The sequence below is a fragment of the Molossus molossus genome, unplaced genomic scaffold, assembly GCF_014108415.1.
Source record: "Molossus molossus isolate mMolMol1 unplaced genomic scaffold, mMolMol1.p scaffold_m16_p_13, whole genome shotgun sequence".
Lineage (NCBI taxonomy): Eukaryota > Metazoa > Chordata > Mammalia > Chiroptera > Molossidae > Molossus > Molossus molossus.
The window spans coordinates 17,694,162-17,707,645 of record NW_023425348.1 but is presented as its reverse complement, the minus strand read 5'-3'; the positions used below and the strand labels follow the sequence as shown (position 1 = coordinate 17,707,645).

At 37.0% G+C, this 13,484-nt stretch overlaps 1 protein-coding gene across 1 annotated transcript in view; it reads left to right on the top strand.

Annotated features, from left to right (window-relative positions):
- ARHGAP20 (Rho GTPase activating protein 20) overlaps positions 1-13,484 on the top strand; it is a 125,277-nt gene that overhangs the window by 87,766 nt on the left and 24,027 nt on the right. Inside the window, exons 5-8 of the mRNA XM_036258882.1 lie at positions 4,450-4,491; positions 5,395-5,479; positions 8,306-8,383; positions 11,499-11,565. Coding sequence (XP_036114775.1) covers positions 4,450-4,491; positions 5,395-5,479; positions 8,306-8,383; positions 11,499-11,565 — 272 coding nt within the window. The remainder of the gene's footprint in view (positions 1-4,449; positions 4,492-5,394; positions 5,480-8,305; positions 8,384-11,498; positions 11,566-13,484) is intronic.

The window sequence follows — 13,484 nt, the reverse complement described above, 5'->3', positions numbered from 1 at the left end:
ACAGGGCGACATTCCATCACAGGCACCCTCACACACAGCCACATTCACTCCTACTGAGACCATTTAGACAAACCAGTTAACCTAACATGCACATCTTTGGGATATGGGAGGAAACTGGAGTGCCTAGAGAAAACCCATGCACACATGGTGAGATCATGCAAAATCCACATGGTGTGGTCCCAGCCAGAATCAAGCTTTTTTTCTCATCAATGTTACAATGAAATGATGTTGAACAAAATGACATTATTCTAGGACCTGATGTGTAGTAAAATGGGAATACTGTTCAAAAGACTCAGGAAATATTTCATTCTGAAAGAGGAGTCAGAATATTTTAACTTGAGTATCTAGTATGAATCTTAGTCTCGAGGTATGAAAAATAGCCATTTATTTATAGATGAAATTAAAATCCACCTTGAGCCCCCATTTTTCCAGGCTGTTAGGAAATCAAATTTTGAAGTCTAGTCAAGATGGTGGTATAGAGATAAATGCGGTACTCGCCAACTTCTACAATCACACCAAAATTACAACTAAACTACAGAACATCTATCATTCAAAACCACCTGAAATTGAACTGAATAGAAATCCAACAACTACAGAAGCCACATCAAGCCTGGCTGGTGTGGCTCAGTGGATTGAGCGTCATCCCATGTTCTGAGAGGTCCCAGCTCAATTCCTGGTCAGGGCACTTGCCTGGGTTTTGAGCTTGATCCGCAGTAGGAGATATGCAGGAAGCAGCATATTGATGTTTCTCTCTTATGTCAGTGTTTCTCTCTCTCTCTCTAAAAAATCAATAAAAACATATTTTAAAGAAGCCACATCAAGACTGATAGTAGGGGCAGATAAAAATCAAGAGAGACACCCCAGTTGGGAAGTCCCCCCAAAGGAGCAAGAAGTGGTTCCAGTCTCACACCAGCCCTCCCCCACTCCCCAGCTGAGGGTTCCAGTGCCAGGAAGAGAAGTCCTCATAACTTCTGTCTGTAAAAACTAGTGGGAATTGAGGCTGAAGGAGGCTGAGGCTGCTGGAGTTCCAGGCAGTTCCTCTTAAAGGGCCCACAGGAAGACTTACTCAGACCCACTCCTTGGCTGAAGTGCGGGGAAGGCAGCTTGAAAGACACCAGAGACATATGGGGAAGAACTGAGTTTTTTGGCACTGGGGCAAGAGCTGGAGAGGCAGCTTTTTCCCGGTCAGATGTACTGGTGGAGGTCGTTGTTCCTTTGGTGAGCTGTTCTCCTATGGAGCTGGCAGATGGGTGCCGTATCTGGGACTCTGGCAACCTGGCTCACACTGTTTGACCTGCCCTGGTGATTCCCTGAGTTTCTTCCCCACCCAACTTTCGGGCCCACCCAAGCTGTTTCCAGTGGCTTTACCATAGGATTGGCCTGTCTGGGCTTATGCTTTGGATTTTCCTAAAATCTCTTAAACAAGCAACATCTGGCCTCAGCGAGCCCCATACCTCTCACCAAGTGGCCTCAGGCCCAGCACTAGAAGCAGCCAGACGTGGTTCACAGCTTGGCCTTGCTTGAGCACCATCAAGCTCAGCACAAGAAGCAGCCATCTACAGATAGCTTTGCAGCTTATGCCTGGTGGCCCTGGGTAGAACACAGACAGTCGCTGACCTTGGCCTTTGCCTCCCAGGTGGCCCCAGAGCCAACACACCTGGTAGAGAGCTTCAGACCACATCAAAGCACCACCACCAACCACCTCCACAAGTGACACACTGAAGGGGTAGACTCAGTGGGTACCAGAGCCCTGCTGAATTAAGTCTTGCTCTGTGGTGGGCCCCTGCACAGCTGATCCTCCAAGGTAGTTAGAGGTCAGTGGTCACAGCCAGTCCTTGAAGCTGATTAGCCTGAGTAAATCCCTCCCATTGATGTGCCAATAGCAATCCAGACTCAATTACAATTGAAGGGTGTACAGTCCACACAGGGGGTGCACGTCAAATGCCCAGCTGGGGTGATTAGGGAGGCTGTGTCACCAGACCCTACAAGACACCTACTAAAATAGGTCACCTGACCGAGCCTAAGAGACATAGCAGCTCTTCCTAATACGTAGAAACAAATATAGGGAGGCAGCCAAAATGAGGAGACAAAGAAACATGTCCCAAATGAAAGAACAAAACAAAACTCCAGGAAAAAAACTAAACAAAATGGAGATAAGCAATCTAACAGATGCAGAGTTCAAAACACTGGTTACAAGGATGCTCAAGGAATTAGGGAGACCTTCAAGAGTATAATAAAGGACCAGTCGGAAATGAATGGTGCACAGTCAGAATGAAGGATGCATTAACTGAAATAAAGAATAATTTACAGGAAATCAATAGTAGAGTAGGTGAAGCCAAGAAACAAACCATCAATTTGGAATATAGGGAAGCAAAAAACACCCAATCAGAACAGCAAAAAGAAAAAAGAATCCAACAAAATGAGGATAGTGTAAGGAGCCTCTGGGACGACTTCAAGTGTACCAACATTTGCATCAAGGGGGTACCAGAAGGAGAAGAGAGAGAACAAGAATTGAAAAATGATTTGAAGAAATAATGACAGAAAACTTCCCTAATTTGGTGAAGGAAACAGACATACAAGTCCAGGAAGCACAGAGTCCCAAACAAGATGAACCCAAAGAGGCCCACACCAAGACACATCAGAATCAAACTGTAAAAGGTTAAAAACAGAGAATCTTAAATGTAGCAAGAGAAAAGAAGTTAGTTACTTATAAAGAAGCACCCATAAGATTTCAGCTGATTTCTCAAAAGAAACTTTGCAAGCCAGAAGGGAGTAACAAGAAGTATTCAAAGTGATGAAAAGCAAGGACTTACAACCAAGATTATTCTACCCAGCAAAGTTATTTAGAATAAAGAGCTTCCCAGACAAGAAAAAGCTAAAGGAGTTCATTACCACCAAACCAGTATTACATGAAATCCTAAAAGGTCAAAAGAGGAAGAGGAAGAAGAGGAGGATCTCAAAATATGAACAATAAAATGGCAATAAATACTTATCTATCAACAATTTTAAATGTAAATGGATCAAAGGCTCCAATCAAAAGACATCTTGATGACTGAATGAATAACAGAACAAGACCCTTATTACATATGCTGTCACTTCAGATCAGAAGACGCACACAGGCTGAATGTAAAGGAATGGAGAAAGGTATTTCATGAAAATGGAAATATATAAAAAAAAAAAAGCTGGGGTAGCAGACAAAATACCAGACAAAATATACCAGACAAAATATAAAATATATACCAAAACAAAGGCTATAACAAGAGATAAAGAAGGACCAGCAATTTCACTTTTGAATATTTATTTGAGAAACTCAAAACACTAAGTCAAAAAGACATATACATCTGTATGTTCATTACAGTGTTATTTACAATAGCCAAGATATGGAAGCAACCTAAGTGTTCATCAGTAGATAAATGGATAAAGAAGTGGTTCATATATAATACAATGGAACAGGACTCAGCCATAAAAAAGAATGAAATGTACAGCAACACGGATAGACCTAGAGAGTATAAGTCAGACAGAGAAAGACAAATACCATATGATTTCACTTATTTGTGAATCTATAAAATAAACTAAATGAACAAGCGGAATAGAAACAGTCATAGATACAGAGAACATTTTGACAATTGCCAGAGGGGAGGGTTGCTCGAGGGGATTGAAAAAGGTGAAACGATCAAGGAGCACAAATTGGTAGTTACAGAAGAGTCACAGGGCTACAGCCATACATTGTACTAACTATGCGTGGTGTCAGATAGGCACTAGATTTATCAGGGTGATAACTTCTAAGTTACATAAATGTCTAATCATTGGGGTATTGTAAACCTGCAAGTGATATAATATTGTACATCAACTATAATTGAACAATAAAAATTAAAGAAAAAAATAGAAAAATAAGTTTTCGATGAACTAATTTACTGAATTGTAATTCTGCTATGTGATTGAAGAAATAAATGTTTCTTCTGACAACAAACTGGTTTCTTGGTATTGGTATGCCAGATTTCTCTTTAATCTCAAATTAAACATACTTTTATTTGTATGGCACTTAAGCTACAAAAACACTCCGAGATAATCAGCTTTGTTTTACCAATGTGGAAACAGAAGCTTAGAAATGATAGTGATTTGTCCATCATCATGTAATTTGCATATATCCTTTAAATCAGGTGTTTGGATTCTAAATAGAGTACTCTTTCCACTATATGATTGTAGAAGAGTCATAAAGTAAGAAAATGGATCTTTCCTGGATCTAAGAGGTTTTACTAAAACTATACTTGACTGTATAGTTTTTCCTAATTGTGAGTTTCACTTCAGGGTACTCCAGAACACAGTTATGCCAAGGTTGCAGTAGTGTGCAACTACGTCCATAACAGGCTGTTGATAGTTCATTAATTTCAATATGTTAGCATAAGTATCCTGTGTGGCTTAATTTTTTCTCTCCCATTTTATTTACAGTTCCCCAGAACAGAAGGACAAATGGCTCTCACTCCTTCAGAGGTATTTTTTCAGTATACATACTTTTAATATTTAATGTAGTTAATGAATTAAATGCTTCTCTGCAAAGATCCCCAAACTATTCCCCTTCTCCTTAATAGAAATTGTTTATTTGTCTTCAAAATAAATTGTTGTTTAGACTGTACACTAGCTGCTACAAACTATAAATGTTTTCTCATTAAATATATTTCTTACTTTCTAGGAAGGAGAACATTGAAGTCTGGTTAGATTATTTTAGACAAAAATTAATCAGTGATGTTTTCCATTTCTTTTCCTGTCTCAAGCCTACCATTTGGAGCTAATAGTTTCCTCAGAGCATGTATTAAATTTTCAAATATGGAGGGTTTCCTGCTGAGCACCTCAAAAATCAACCATTATTCCTACCTTTGAACATACAGACTGAAATGATCAATTCAGTCTCTTCATCTCTTATTCCCATAGTTTCCTTCATTCTTTCCTCTCTCCCTTCCCAAGCAATGGGACAATCAGGATTGATGCTCCACTGGGGAGGCAAATGAGAAGTGAAAGGCATTGTTTTGGTTTATCTAGTAAAGTATTATATGCATTCCTATACATAAGTAAGGTGCTGGGCCTGTCCAGAGAAGGTAGGGAAGCTTTGAGAATAAAACATCACCCAGAGGTGCCTAAACCTAACTGTGCTTCTCAAACCTCACACTTGAAATGGATTTCCCATTCTTTTTTGTGCCCATACCTAATGTCCTGAGAATATTTTTCCTTTCCAACCCATAATGTAATCTGACTTTGCTGAGTCTTTCTGTCTGTCTTTTTAAAGATAACATATAAGTATATTGAAAATATTACCAAAATAGATTGATTTAAAAATAAGTCATTTAGCAAAATCCATCTGACTCAGTGTTGTTTTGGGTTGTTGTTGCATTTGATTAGATACATCATTCTAGAGAAAGAGAAGGACTATCCGAAGAGCATTCCCCTCAAAATCTTCGCCAAGGACATTGGGAATTGTGCCTATGTAAGTGTTTCTAAGCCAGAAAATTAAATTCCAAGTCCCTGCGTAAGGCAGAACACCATGGGTGAAAAAAAGAGGCAGGCAGGCAGGCAGACAGACTGTGTATGTGCTATGTAAGGTAGGCATTTATTTAGAAATACCACTGTGGCAAAATGCATTTTCCTGGGTACGAATATGCCTTCGTATATATGAAAAGTAAACCCTAGAGAAAATGAAGTAAGAGAAATTCATATTAACTACAGTATTTACCATTTACACTTGGAAGAAATATTGCTTGTCAGATGTCTTTCTTCCCTCTGGCATTAAAGTTTCTCTGGATCCTTTCAATAGCAGCTGTAGAGGCTTGTACGAAAGCCATTTCCACTAGGAGATATTTCCTATTAGAATTAAGAATTTTTTTCCAACTTAATCACTTCTTAAGTAGATTGCTACTTCTGGAAAGTTCTTCATTCTTTGAGTTTTTAGGGGTATTGATTCCCTCAGGTTAATGAATGGATGAGCTGGGAGAGATGACATTTTTAAGGGATCAGCATGTTTCTATCACAAATTTTTATCATATTGGTCAAATAAAAATGAAGTCTACTTAAGTCTAGTTAGTACATGTAATTTGATGACTAAAATATAGTACAAGTGTCAAGACATTATCAGTGATGAACAAAATGGGAACTTGAGAATATTTTTATTTTTACTATGAATTGTCCTACTTCACAGCAGCCCTAGGTCACACATAATAGTTTTGTGTGTGGAAAAATATGTAATACAAACAGTTGTGTTTGGGCCAAAAGTGAAAGTTATGCAAATGTTCTGATATGAGTGCCAGATGTTACTGTTTGAGGGACATACTCAGATTTTTATGTATAGACTACAGAGCTTTCCTGTAGCAAAGTAGGGGGGTGGGAAACACCACCCTTTTTCTGCTGGCTTTCATTCAGTTGTGATAATTGGTTACATTCAGGATTTTCACGGAAAATCCCTTGAACTTTTTTTTTAACACTTTCAGTGTATGGAAATTGTGTGCTTGAGAAAGGACTGGTGTTCCACTCTCATTTGGAAGAGAAGACGCATGATGTGGTTGGGGGCTGTGTCTTCATCACTAGTAGCCTGGTTAAATCAGTGATAACACAACACACTCTCCTCTGCTGTCTGAAGCTGCTTCATGGCAAGAGTCTCCTTTCAGGGAGCCCTGCTTCCAGAAAGAGTGATTCCCCGGAAAAAGAGGGCATGTATGGGAAGCATTCTTTATCCTTGGCCTTTAGTTATATAACCTGTCAGTGAATTCTGCTAATATGAAAAAATAGCCACATTTTCAGTTTTGTCTGTTTTATGTGTTTACTAGCCAAAGAGCACTATCTGATGAAATTCATTTGTTCTGTCTACCAGAGAGGCATGCATAAAAAAATATGCATCCAATAATTACTGTTTTGAACATATGTGCCTAATATTAAGAAAAATTCTCTTAGAAACTAGGCACCTTGAGAGTGATTATTAGTATTATAGGATAGATTCCTCATTTCATGAAAGAGTTTCTTTAAATTAAATCGAGGAATTTACAAGTTTTTGTTAAAAAAAGAAGCAGAAGTCTTTCATGAAATTATATATCAAGTTAAAGCCCAGTATATAAAACATCTTTGCCACTCTGGTAAAAGACAAACACTGTTGGGTGCTCTCAGCAATCTCTGTTGAGTTCTGAAACACTTTTGCATAATCCTTGGATCTATGTGGAGCATAATTTGAAATAAATAAATAAACAACTTTAAGAGACAATTTATCGTGTCAAGTGGTTCATTGAAGAAAAAATACTATAATGGAGGGATAAGTAATGAATTATCAATGGATTTCACTTAGCTTTATTTTTATATCATTTTAATTATATATTATTTTATTTTCATTTATGGTAATTATTTGTGCCATTTAAGCCCCATCAGGGACACAGCCTTAATTCCTGATTTATCTGATAATTATAATATGTAAAACATATGTGCATAGTAAATATTTATTTTTTGATAGCATAACATTGTTTTAATGTCTTAGAATTTGGTGAACAGCCATAACTATCTCAGAATCTTTTTACTCCCTTTTGTTTATTGCAAACTGTCCTTCAGTTTTTAAGTAGTAGTTTCTCAATGTCATTTAGCACAAAGCTATTATAGATAATGCTATTCAAAGGCAGATTTGGTCACAGAATTGAGCTTTCTAAAATTTCAGCCCTCTTTGGTTTTAAGGCCATGACAGATTTCAGCAATGAAAATCTCAGTAGCCACAGTGCCTCACATATAGAAAGTGCTCAATAAATAGTGGTTTTAAAAAATTCTAAACTGTAAATGTCTTTAGTAACCAGTTATTCTGATTTTACCTAAACTGACATTTTACCATGTAAAAAAATATAAACTCACACTATGAAAATAATACTGAGGAAGAAAAAGAAAGTGATCCAGCACTCTCCTTGTTTTATTACACATCGCATTATGGAAATACAATTATGGAAATGATGCAGAGGGCCAACCTCACTGATTTCTTTTTGGTTGAGAGGGTGGTCCATGTGCTTTCTCTGTAATACATTTACTCTGTTTCTTTTTTGCTTACATTCTTAGACTTGTGAACCATAAATTCTTTATTTTAAGAGAGATAGATGTTTTACTTAAAAGCATAATGTATAATAGAATACAAATAAGTTATAATCAAAGGTTTGTGTTCTCATTAAGTCACAATGCTTTACTCTGTCAACACTTGAAATCAAGATTTGCCTTTAGATAATCATTTGACAGTAATTATTTGTTCATCTGTTTTAAAATCCTTTATAGCTGCATTTCTTATTTCTTTTTTCTGCAGTCTAAAACTATAACAATAACGAATTCAGATACAGCGAATGAAGTTATCAATATGTCTCTACCATTGTTGGGGATAACTGTAAGTCACTCTGCTGGATAGTCTTAATTTAAAAAACTCTGATACTTTAGATTCATGTAAATATTATCCCTTCCATCATAAGACAGCTGACTGCTAGAGATACAAAAATCATACTTCGTCCTCAAAAATATAGAAAATAAAGAGAGTAAAGCCTTAATATTGGCTTAAGATGAGGTGCTACTCTTCTCCCATTTTAAAACCTGTGCAAACTGAAAATCATAATATTAGACTAATTCTAGAGTGCTAACAAAATAATATGTATTATAGTGCATATACTATATACATGTGCAGTTGGAGAGTTTTTGGTATAAGAGCCTTCGAAAGATTCAACCTCTTTCTTTCCCACTTGTCACTATATGACTGTTCTTTCCCCATATCCTCTCCTGGTTCTTCTCCCTTATCTCATTACTCTTATTCCAAGATTCAATAAGTCTTAGGATGAAGAATTCTGAAGGATTTACTATGTGGTAGAATTTTTACATAAAGGACACACATTCACAGGCTGCAGGTCCAGAGGATAGGATGGCTGGTACTTCTAATGAACAAGTAAATTAAAAACAAGCTTTGAATTACATCATAGATTTAAAGAGCTTTAGTGTGTACGCCACATTTCCCCTTTTCCCCTTTTTTGCTTTTAGCTTTTTTCTGTTTATGGGGCAAAGACAAGCTTTTGAAATTTTATTAATGGAGAAGATTGGAATATTTGAGGATGAGGCAGGGGAAAGAGAATTGGAAAGTTTCTCCTCAACTCCTCCTTACCAATATGTAAACACTATACAGTGGGTACTTGTATGAAAGGGAGTGACTTTCAGAAGAATGGAAACTAAAGGAACCATGTGACCCACACCATTCCTTGAGTGAGATTCTTTTCTATGAGAACACAGTGTTACTACAAGATGATATGACATATAGTTAATATGTACCATAGGCTTATTAATTGTACTTATATTTGCTTTTACACAATGTCATAGTAAGCCTTTAAAAACTCAGCATAGCCAAGCTTGAAATAAGAAATCTGGTTTATTTTAATTAAATTTAATCATATATTTAAGATGTAGTTAAGTTTTTTTTTTATTCGTATGCTGTGTTTTGTGTTCACTGCCCCAAGTCAAGTCTCTGTCCATCACCATTTACCCCCCTATTGCCTCATCCACCTCCCCTCTCCCCATTAAGTTTATATGCATTGAGTAAAGAAGGCACCTTGACATTGATTTCTAAGCTTAATAATTAAGTCTTGGAAGAGAGTGGTTTTAAAAGGGAAGGTGAGATTAAGACATGACTCATTTTCTTATTTATGCTTTTCCTTTGGGTAAAGTGATCCATCATCTCAGACCAAAAATAATTCTATTTAGTATAATAATTTTTACATTTCTAAAAGATTATTAGAGTTTTCAGATACTGCCAAAAAAAAGAAAGGATTTTTATTAGATTTCTCTTCATATTTGCAATAAAATTTCTTGACTAGGAGATGAGGAAGGAAATGACAAATAGACTAGCGGAGGGGAGGGAAGCTACCCTTCATTACAAAGTCAAGACCATGATTTTTTTTTAATCCTCACCCAAGAGTGTTTTTTATTTTATTTCACTTTTAATTTATATTTATTGTTGTAAGTATAGATGTTCCTCCATTGACCCCCTTGTCCTCGCTCTCGCTTCCCCCACCCCGCCTTCATAGCACTGTTGTCTGTGTCCATTGGTTATGCATATATGTATATAAGTTTTTTGGTTGATCTCTTCCTCCCTCCCAACACTCTTCCCTCTGAGGTTTGTCAGTCTGTTTCCTAATTCCATGTCTCTGGATCTGTTTTGTTCATCAGTTTATTTAGAGAGGGAGGAAGGGAGAGAGAAACATCAATGTGAGAGAGAAACATGGATCAGTTGCCTCCCATATGTGCCCCAACCAGGGATTGAACCCCCAACCTAGGTATGTGCCCCGACCAGAAATCAAACATGGGGTATGGGATGATGTTCCAACCAACTGAGCCACCAGGCCAGGGCAGGGCCATTTTTAATCAGAAGATAAAGGCAGGAATATTGCCCTGGCCAGTTTGGCTCAGCGGTTAGAGCGTCGGCCTGCGGTCCTGAGAGATCCGGGTTCGGTTCCCGCTAAGGGCACGTACCTTGGTTGCGGTTTGTCCCCGGCCCTGGTTGGTTGTGCGGGTGGCAGCCACTCGATGTGTTCCTTTCACATCAATGTTTCTCTCTCTCTCTCTCTCTCTGTTCCTCTCTCTCCCTCCCACTCTACCTAAACAAAAAATGGAAAAATGTCCTCCGGTGAGGATAAAAAAAAAAAAAAGGCAGGAATATTAATTTTGCCAATCTGTTCTGGCTTTATTTAAAACATTTTTGCTTTTTCCTCTCCTAGAGGAATATAGCAAAGTTTGTGTCACTTAGTGTTATTTCCTTGAAGTTAGGTTATAATTCTGCTAGTAAACAATTTCATTGTTTTTCATCGCTGGGCCTATTTTCCAGACAGAATTCTTGTTTCTTCTGTCCCCAGGACTGAATTTGCTTGCCCAAAACAAATCCAGTGTAGACTGTGCCAGCTACCTGTCTCCTCAAAGCCTCTTGGTCATTCTTCGTCTGCCCAGAAACAGCTGGGGTAATAGCCTTTGAGATTTTTTGTTTTTCATCACAGACACAACAGTGTTTGTGGCTTCCTGGACAACAAGATTATCTTTGTAGGGGCATGTTGGAGATTAAGTCCAGTATTCTCTGAGAAATCTGGAGACATGGCAGAAGTCATGACTCTAAAGAAGACATTAGTCTTTTAGAAAACCAGGAAGTTTCTCTTTCTTTGTGATTGCACATTCCGTGGGCCTACCCGTAAGAGTGAGGTTCTGATTCCATTGCAGTTCTTGGATTCCAGGCCATCGCTAGGAAAAGAGGGGCAGGCTTCCTGAATACTCTGTTGGGGATTGGAGAGAGGGGAGAAGGGTTGTAGGAATCAGCATTGTCTTCTTCAAAAACTATAACCACTCCCATGAATCTGAAGGTATTTATATTATTCCCATTTTTTGTTGCAAAACATAAAAATGCAAAAAAAAAAAAAAAAATGTGTCTTCATTCAATCACCAAACATAAAAGAGTTATTGTTAATTATTTTATTTCCAAGGGCTCTGAGAGAGATTACCAGTTATGGGTCAATTCTGGCAAAGAAGAGGCACCGTATCCACTTATTGGTAAGTTTCTGTGAAGATCTAAGGTAGGATTGATTTTGTTTTAATTATAATTCTAAATATCTCAGGGAACTCATCATATAGTCCTAAGCATTATACTATTAATTATTAAATCTCATATAAAATTCATTTATTCATTCAATAAATATCTGTCTAGTATTTTCTATGTGCTAGACAAATATCTCTTCACTCAAGCAGTTAATGGTATCGTTAGGAAGAGAAATGTACATTTTCCTCTCTTCTTTTATACTTTACAGAGAACACTATCTTGCCAAAAATTTAAAATTTTTTTCTACAAGAAAGCAATATGTATTGGTACTCCTTTTCTCCTATATTTTTATTTTTTATATTTGGCTCTTGAATTTTCTGTTCCCTTTCCTACTTATTAAGTTGCCTCTATGGAAGACCATCTAGAATCCAATCATGCCTCTTAATCTCACAATACTTTACTAGACATCATAAAGGAAAGTGTAGATTAATCCATTTAGATTCCAAAAAATCTTCACTGATTTACCAACTAGCTAATACTATTTACCAACTAGCTAATACTTACATTGCTATTTCTCTAGCCAAATTTTTCAGCATTTGTTTTGAGGAATTACTGTAAATAGGTTCATCTTACCTTATTTAAATCATTTAACTAAAAAATATTTTTTAATCAATTAAGGTCATTTAGTGTTGTTAGCAAATTGAGTAATCAAAGTAAGAGATATTATCTGTAACAAATCTTGAGATGAAGATGATGATGATGATCATTTAGTGTTGTTAGCAAATTGAGTAATCAAAGTAAGAGATATTATCTGTAACAAATCTTGAGATGATGATGATGATGACGACGACGACGACGACGACGACGACGACGACAAGAACAATCTCTGTTGATTTTTAAGTGCTTACTTTCTGCCAGGCATTGTTTAAAACATATCCTTTGCGTTGTCTCATGTAATCTTTTCATTTATCCTTGAGGTTACTATTGTGTAAATCAGAATGTTTCAAGTGAACTGAATAATCTGAAACCAAACTTTTCTACAAAAATTTTAGATTATCCTCAGACTTTAAAGCAAGCCATCATGCCCATAGCTGAGGACAAAATTCACTGCATTTCCTACTTCTTTGTTTTTTAATCCTCACCCGAGGACATTTTTCCATTTTTTTGTTCAGATAGAGTGAGGGAGAGAGAGGGAAAGAGAGAGAGAAACATCGACGTGAAAAGGACACATTGAGTGGCTGCCACCCGCACAACCCAGCCAGGGCTGGGGATAAACTCAACCAAGGTACATGCCCTTAGCAGGAACCTAACCGGGGTCTCTCTGGACCGCAGGCCAACCGCTGAGCCAAACCGGCCAGGGCTCCTGCTTCTTTTTTAATGTTATAATTTTTGTAAAAGTCAGTGAGCAACAATATTGTGCTTAAAAATCAAATAAATACCTAAAATAAAATTTAATTAAATATATTAATTTAATTAAAACTATATAGATGGTAATTTTCAGACTTAAAACAGCTTCAGGCTTTATCACTAACTTGTGCTATAAAAGGACATGATTGCTATTTAACAAAAGTTCTTCATTGTACATTTTAATGTGCTCTGTACATTTCAGTTGTGAATTAGCTACTTATTATTTTGATAATCTGAGTTTGTTTTAGTCTCTCTCTTTTCTTTTTTTGGCCTTAATCCCTAGAGTACATGATAGTAATGGAACATTGACATTGTATGTCTATGCCAGATAGAAAGGAAAAGGAAGAATTTACTGAATACAAGAGAACTTACTTCTGTACTTAAAAAAAAATACTAAATCTACAGCACAGTGGTACCTGAGGATTAAATTAAGAAAATGCAATTACTTTTAGAGTTAAAGAACAAAAACTCCAGTCAGATCTACAGGGTTTAGTTTTTCTAGTTTACAGATTCCTTTTTGCATCTT